The sequence below is a fragment of the Suricata suricatta genome, chromosome X (genome assembly GCF_006229205.1).
Source record: "Suricata suricatta isolate VVHF042 chromosome X, meerkat_22Aug2017_6uvM2_HiC, whole genome shotgun sequence".
NCBI lineage: Eukaryota > Metazoa > Chordata > Mammalia > Carnivora > Herpestidae > Suricata > Suricata suricatta.
This window is the reverse complement of record NC_043717.1, coordinates 31,492,324-31,500,273: the sequence shown is the minus strand read 5'-3', so window position 1 is coordinate 31,500,273 and position 7,950 is coordinate 31,492,324. Positions and strand designations below refer to the sequence as shown.

The window sequence follows — 7,950 nt, the reverse complement described above, 5'->3', positions numbered from 1 at the left end:
CTCTCAACTCCAGTGTTATTTCTTTCTCCATCACTCTACCAAACACCTCTTTTTAGCATTACTGATGGTTCCTGCATCGTGAAATTCAGTGGGCAGCCTTCACTTTACCTCATTTCTCAGCATCACATGACACAACTGACCACACCCCTCCTGTTGAAAGCCTGTTCTGTCCAGCTCTCCCTCTGCAGTTCCTCTCTCCTTTTCGGCTTCATCCTCTCTTGCTGGGCCACTAAATTTTGGCTTTCATCACGACTCTTCCTAGCTTGTCTTCTTTTCATTCTATAGTCACTTGCCAGTCTTTCACCTAGAAGTCTTTCCCAAGGCTACCTAGACCCAGGCACCCCCAAATGTGTGCCTCTATCTGGGGTTCCTACTTGCCAATTGGCTGCTCAGCTCAGCACCTCTAGTTGGATGGATGCCTTAGTGTGCTCAAGGCGGAACCTTACTGTTCCCTCTGCCTCCCCTACTTTACCGCGCCCTTCCGGTTTCTTTCCTCGGTGTGCTGGTGTTCTCCATTTTGATGAATGGCACCCGCCTTCCCCTATTTGCTTATGTTGGAAAAGACTAGACTACATCAATACCTAGACTAGAAGTACATCAATACCTTCCGGAGAGATCAGTAGCAAAATGTGCTTTCTCTTCTTGAAATTAAAAAAAAAAAAACTAAACTAAAGCATATCATAACTAGAGTAAGTCTATAGATAAAGTCTTATTTTCTCATAGTGACTATTATGATACTTTCGTAAAGTATATCTACTTTTTCCCCAAAATAATTTAGGGCCCTTTGCTGTTGTTCTAAGAGCTATTTGGCAGACCGGCACTACCTAAGAGGAAATTGTCAGACACCATTTCCTATTGGTTCTACCTCCTAAGATATTTTCAAATCTGCCTGCTCCGGATTTGCCACGGTGACTGTTCTCTGCACTAGCCTCTGAACCGTCCTCCTCGCTCCCATTTCCTCCCCACAGATCAGCCAGGCAGAACGATCCCAGGAATACACATGGCTGATCCTGTCACTTCACTTCTTAAAACCCCTTGATGGCTTCCCATTGTCCTTAGGATAAAATCTCAGATCCCTCACAGGCCCAAGCCCCTGCCACTGTGCCATGAGCCAGTGTGACCTCTTTGAGCTCCTAGAAGGAGCTACACTTTTTATAAGCCTTTGCCCACAATTTACCTTCTGCCCAGAGCTCTCTCCCCTCTCTCTGCTTCTCCTTCTTCAGTTCTTAGATTTAATAACGTTTCTTTATAGAAGCATGTCTTAGCCTCTCACACTAGGTCAATGCTCCCCCTTAAACACTTTCTTGGTAACTCCCACTTTGCTTTGAAAGTAAATGATTGTTTGTGTGTTGCATAGTGTAATCTCTCCTTCCCATTTTAATCAGACTCCCTGAGAAAGCCAATAACATGTTCTAGAACAGGCAAGATCCCTGAATCCAACTTTGTTTATTTCTAGAGCCCATGTCCACAACTGCCACATGTACATACATTTACTTCTCCTGGAAGATGGCTTTGTGCCTCTTTGTTTTATGATGCATGGGAACCTAAAGTTTGTAGAAAAATATAACATCTCTGGATGAATCCTAACGCAATGGTGTTCTACTGTTGGTGAATCTCTTTGTGCATTTTCTGTCAGTAACAGATTGTGTACCTCAGCCATCTTCTGTGGGAGGACAGAGGGGGACACTCAAAGGATAGGTTGGGCTGGCTAACCTAGACCCCAGCTCTCCCCCATTGTATAACATCCATATCCATAAAAGGGAGTAACATTAACCACCTTACAGGACTGCAGTAATACTCGTTCATTCAATAAAGATTTAAGGTCTCGATTTATATGCTGGGGATACAAACGCGTTTTGTGGATGTTTAACGGAATGCCTACCCCATTTACAGTTATAGACGGTCATTTATTACTAGTTTTATTACAGTTGTCTGTCGACGTTTGCCTGTGTCACACAGCCTGAGACAGAATGTGACCTTTGTGACGTGTCACTACCCTTAAGGGGTCCAGGATCTGCAAAGCATCACTGCGCGCCGTGGCCGCCCCTCGCCTCCTGGCCACCAGAGGGCGCGCGGCCTCTTAGCGCCCCGCCCGCAGCGTCTGCGCCTGTGCCTGCGCCGCGCCTGCCGCCCGGCCTCTGCCCACCCTTTCCCAAAGGCCGCCCCGCCCCGCCTCGCGCCCCGGCGTCCCGCCTCCGTTGCCCCTGGCGGCTGTTTGTTGACTTCCGGGAACGCGGCATTGCCGATGTCCGGGGAGTCGCTATGGGGGTCTGGGGGGCTTCTGCGGCCCGCTTTGGGGCGGAGAAGCTGCCGTAGACCCCACAGAGGCGCCCTCGCCACTTTCCCGGTTCAGACGCAGGCTCTCCGCTCCGCCTTCGGCATGGGGGAATCCGAGGAGATGGTGCCCAGTGAGTCGCGTCCGCGGTGGTGGCGGCGGGCCGGGAGGGAGGGTCCGCGGGCGGGCGGGCGGCCAGGTCCCGCCTCCGGGCCACCCCGTCGGGGGAAAAACCCGGGCGGCGGCCGCGGGGCTGGGTCCGGAGCTCGGCCACGCCCGGGAGAGAAACTGAGAGGAGCGGAAAGGAAGGGAGGGGAGCACGAGGACGCGGGTGCTTGTGTTTCTTCTCTTTCTTTTAAAATAAGCTTTCGATGAGTTTCTCGAAGGCAGGGGCAGTTTTTACCTCCCTATAAACTTCTCAAAGTACCTCCTTCGAGGTCCCCAGGACCCAGTGGTGTATTGAATGCAGTAAAGAGTGGGTGACGGGGGGTGGGGGGGGCGTGGGGTAAAAAAAAGGATGTAGAGGGAGCTGTTAGCGAGTGCTCGGTTAATACTTTTTCCCTGGGTTCTAGAAATCCATTTGACATTGTGATGCTGTATAGTGTAACAGAAATAGACGTTTCATGAAGTAGTGCTTCTTCTAACCACTTGGTATGCGCTCAGATCTTTTCTATAGTACAACCCTTTAAAAATGATAATCGTGACCCACTAAATTGATTTTCTGACCCACTAATGGCTCAAGAACAAGAATTTAAAATAACACTGGATTACAGCAGAATCAAGTATTCACTGAGATAAATATGTATTGCATTTTCTGCCATGCTCTTGGCTCTAACATGATTAGATTCCTCACCTCCTGGACTTCGCAGCCTAGTGAGAGATACTAGAAAGTAAACCGAATGACAGTACTGTCCCGCAATAGATACCCATGGACACACCAGAGCCACCAAACCCTGCCTTCAGGTCAGGGTATCAGGGCAGCTGTCTGGGAAGCCAGAATAGGACAAAACAGTTAAAATTATTCATTCTAGAAAAACCCAGATCCTATTCTTCTAGAACTTGGCCTCTCAAATCTCAATTATCAGAACTGACACGCCTCACAATTGTTCTCAAAAGATTTTTCATAGTGCCTAGTCTCTTGTATATTATTATTTATTACTAACACTTATGTTTGCTATGTTTTACTTTTTGGTACCCATTAGTTTCTTTCTGTGTGATTATTCTTGAGATTTCCTCAAAATCTGGGTCTGGCCTGTGTGTGTGTGTGTGTGTGTGTGTGTGTGTGTGTGTCTGTGTTTCTTTTTTTTAATGTTTTTTTTTTATTTTTGAGAGAGACAGAGTATGAGCAGGGCAGGAGCAGAGAGAGAGACACACACACACAGAATCCGAAGCAGGGATCCAGGCTCTGAGCTGTTAGCACAGAGCCGGACGTGGGGCTCCAACTTACAAGCTGTGAGATCATGACCTGAGCTAAAGTCAGGCGCTTAACTGACTGAACCACGTACGTGTCCCTGTGTATGTGTGTTTAAGTGGTTATTGGGAATTAGTTGGCATTTTTGGTCTCTCTCCAAAATGGTACTGGATCAAAATTGCGAATACTACGTGGATTAGGTAGTATTCCTGACAGTTTAAGAGCGTTAAATGTCAACAGCCCATATAGACAGGATGCTAATGATGAAACAATACTGTCCTGTTCCTGTGTGTGGAGACAGGCCTTCAATGAGGGGCGGGATCATGAGGTATTAACCAGTGGTAACTCACGGCGGAAATTGTATCAGACTATTCCAGGAAGCAGATGGTCCACCTGGGGACACCAGGATTTTTAGTAATGGAGAACTGCCTTAATTTTTAAAAATTATTTTCCACCAGTACATGAATGCTACATATTTAGTTTATCAGATGTCATAAATAAAACTCGAATAAAGTCTGAGGAATTGGACCGAAGTAAGGTAGAAGGAGAGCATCAACAGTGCTGGAGTGGAAGCCAAGCGGTCAGCAGACTCGGAATGGGTATAAACGTATCTTAGCAACAGGCAACATAGTGAAGGTTGTAAACTACAAACTGTCGTATGTTTTTGCAGGTTCGGGCGGTGTGTTTACATTTGGAAAAACCAAATTTGCTGAAAATACTCCCAGCAAATTCTGGTTTAAAAATGATATGCCTACAGTTCTTTCATGTGGAGATGAACACTCTGCTGTAGTCACAGGTTAGTATTGAGATCCTAAACGAGGGACGAAATGCTTAGAGCATCCTGAATCTTCCAGATGTGCTGTGCTTGAAACATGTGGCATCTACACTTTGCTTTACCTGAAAAGTGTGTTTTTTTCCTTTCTGTTACCAGAGAATTCTTGACAATTCAAGTCATCAAGAGAGTTTTAAATTCCTTGAGTATATTTAAATATGATTTTCTATACACACTACTTTCTCGGAATAAATTTATTTTTACTGTATCTAATCAAGAGTGATTACTGTATAATCTTAGAAACTTTCTACACCTAACAGAATCTGGTAACCTGTAGATGGACAGTTAAAATAATTCATTTTAACCTGGGCAAGGTAACTGGTGTCAACGTGGAAAGGCAGTAGGACTCTTTAAGTATAGCTTTTTTTTTTTTATTGTGTTGTGATGATTTCCTCTCCCATCGCTTTATGTTGAAAAGGCTTCACTTTCTTATGTCTTTTTCCTTCCCCTCAGGAAATAAGAAACTTTACATGTTTGGCAGTAACAACTGGGGTCAGTTAGGATTGGGATCAAAGTCAACTGTTACCAAGCCAACGTGTGTCAAAGGTTTGTGGGTCTTTCCTTCTTTATTGCTTGAAATACTTAAACTGCCTACAGTACTTTTATGCTGAGTGTGATGTTCTCTAATATGTTAGAAATAACAAAGCCTTTCGTTCTTTTATTCTCCAGTACTTACTTGACTATTATTGGTGTTTAACTTTATTTTTTCTATGATAGCCAGAACTACTTTTATATGTTAGGGTCTAAGCATCACGTTGATTTTAAACCCAAAGACCACAAAGGAAGTAATGATTCTTCAGTTTTGCACTTGAATATCTTTCTATTTTGCCTCTTTGTAAGCCTACTTAAATATTACTGTTATTGTATATACGAAGAACAACCAATACAGTATATTAGAATTTTGAGCTCTGTCTCATTTGTTACGAGCTGTGGACCTCATGGCTTTATGGAATTGCTGGTTTTAGAAGTTCTCCTTTACCCTGCTGTATATAGTGAGTAGATGTACTGAGCAAGACATTGGGACTAGGGGTTGATTAATACTAGTGTCCTTACAAGAACAGGACAAACTGTTTTAAATCAGGACTGTCCCAGGAAACGTGGGGCATATAACACCTTTCCAAAGCTTTCTTGGCATTATGTGTGAAGCTTCTGTTCGGTGTTAACCTGCGGACATCAGCTAAGCTTGAGGGGTGATGGAGATTCCCTGGGATGTGACCAGAGCAGTGTTCTTTATCTTCCTAGCCACATTTGTAATTTTACCTCCAAATTGCAGTGTGATTTAGCTTATCCATGCTCTCCTCGGATGTTGTTACAAAACTTTCACGGTATTCCACTCGGTCAAAAAGTATTTATGGAGCACAGTCTCCTAAGCCCTGGGTTTATTCACAGTCCTCATGCTCTTTACTCTCAAGTATCTGACAGATGCGGGAACAGCGTTGTCTAGACTATGAGACCCTTGACACCAGAGGCTCTGACCTAGTGATCTTTGCAGCCCCTCTGCTAAGCACCTAGGAGATATTCTGTCACCCTTTTTCGAATATGTGAATGAATGAGTGAAGGACTTAAATCTCACTTGTGCTTAGTTCCCCTTCGACCTCGGTTATTTATCATTTTCATAAGCATAAAATAGTTTAATTGTCCTATCTTTTTATATTTTTAGCTTTAAAACCTGAAAAGGTGAAGTTGGCTGCCTGTGGAAGGAACCACACCCTAGTCTCAACAGGTGTCGTATTGAATCTGTGCGGCTTCCTGCCGGGTCTGACGACTGAGCTCGCGAGCCAGTAACATTTGTGACCTCATAAAATTGATAGAAGGGGTACCGTGGCAACAGTAAGATTAGGGTTTTTAAACATGTAAATGGTTAGCACGCTTGTTTGCCTTTGAAAATACGTAGATCGATGTTAAATGGCCGAAGAAAATCTTCTTTTCTGGGACGGTGTCGAGGGGCGGCATCTCCTTACCTGTGTGCACGCCCCAGGCGCCGCTTGCTCCTGAGCCTGCTCGTCCCTCTTTTCTGAGGGGGAGTGGAAGCCGCCCCCGGGAGACTTGACGTGAGTGCAATTCCAATGAAAATCCAAACTGTGTGTGTGGAAACTGACAAGGTGATTCTACAGCTTGTATGGAAAAGCACAGGACCTAGAATAGCCAAAACAGTTTTAAAAAGACAAAATTGGACGACCAGCGCTACTGATTTCAAGACCTGTAGAGCCATGGTGATCAAGACAGTAGGCTATTTGCAGAAAGAGGGACAAAGAGTCACAGAACGAAACACACAGAGTCCAGAAGTAGACCTACATGCGCATGCCCAGCGTTTGACAAAGGTGCCAGGGCAATTCAATGGGGAGAGGGTCATCTTTCCGAACAAACGCTGCAGGAGCAAATAGAAACCCAGGCATCCATCATGGAGCCGCCTTTCCTGCCTGCGTTCCGTGTTCAGGTTATGCTCCCTGCCCCCCCCCCCCTCCTCCTCAGCTCTCTGCCCTCATTCATACATCTTCCTCACTGAAATGTCTTTTTCTTATTCAGCTTCTCACCTTTTAAGATCCAGTATAACTCGTCTTCCATGGAACTTTCTGTGGCTATTCAGCTTTGACTCCTGCAGCTCTCTGAACTGCTCTATCATTCCACCAGCTCTCGTTCACGCCATATATGTTAAATTGTGTGGTCCAGTTCCCCTTGGCCTTCTAGTATGTTCCGTTTGAAAGCTAGTCTTGGTGCCTCAGGTTTCATTTTTTTTCTAAAATAATATCTAACTAAATTTTTACTGATTCGGGCTGATTTTGCTCTCAGTTTCCCCTACAGTTTAATTTCATGTGCATTTTTATGACTAATTTTTAATGCATATATGCTTTTAAAAATCTTCATTAGCGCTTACTGGCAGTTTTTATTATCTAGGCATGATATACTTCATATTTAATTAATAAAGTAACAAGCATTTATGTAAGTACTACAGTGAGCCAAGTACTGTTCTAAGAATTTTACGTCAGCTAATTTAATCTTTATAACTACTCTGTGAAGTAGGCAGCATTTTAATCCCCGTTTTACCGATGAGGAAAATATGCCGCTGAGAGGTTACGTACAGCTGCTGAGTGGTAAGCCAGCATTTACACCCAGGAAATCTGGCTCTCCAGTCCTTTCTCCTAAACACAAGACTATACTCCCTTCCTGTTTAGCTCGAAAATCAAAATAATTAGAGGTTTTTATGTTTCTAATGATATTCTTTTTGGATTTGCCTTGTTTTACTTGTTACATATTATATCTTAACTTTAATGGGTATGGAAGTTAAAATTAATGAACCACATCATTTAAAATAGTTGGATTTGGATTATAAACTAATTTGGAAATTACTCTCCTCTTCTCTGCCCTGAATTAATAAAGTGCTACATTAGCAAGAAAATACATTCCTCACATTCTGTGCATTTCAATCGCTAC

At 44.0% G+C, this 7,950-nt stretch overlaps 1 protein-coding gene across 6 annotated transcripts in view; it reads left to right on the top strand.

Annotated features, from left to right (window-relative positions):
* Window positions 1-2,174: 2,174 nt before the first annotated feature.
* Window positions 2,175-7,950, top strand: part of RPGR (retinitis pigmentosa GTPase regulator) — a 61,859-nt gene continuing 56,083 nt past the window's right edge. For 2 of the 6 annotated variants that reach the window (XM_029929442.1, XM_029929440.1), the window contains exons 1-4: window positions 2,178-2,408; window positions 4,357-4,482; window positions 4,972-5,064; window positions 6,179-6,241. In XM_029929442.1, the coding sequence (XP_029785302.1) occupies window positions 2,246-2,408; window positions 4,357-4,482; window positions 4,972-5,064; window positions 6,179-6,241 (445 nt within the window). In that variant the 5' untranslated portion in view covers window positions 2,178-2,245. Of the gene's footprint in view, window positions 2,409-4,356; window positions 4,483-4,971; window positions 5,065-6,178; window positions 6,242-7,950 lie in introns of all 6 variants that reach the window. The other 4 variants (XM_029929444.1, XM_029929445.1, XM_029929439.1 and 1 more) reach the window with 4 other exon arrangements.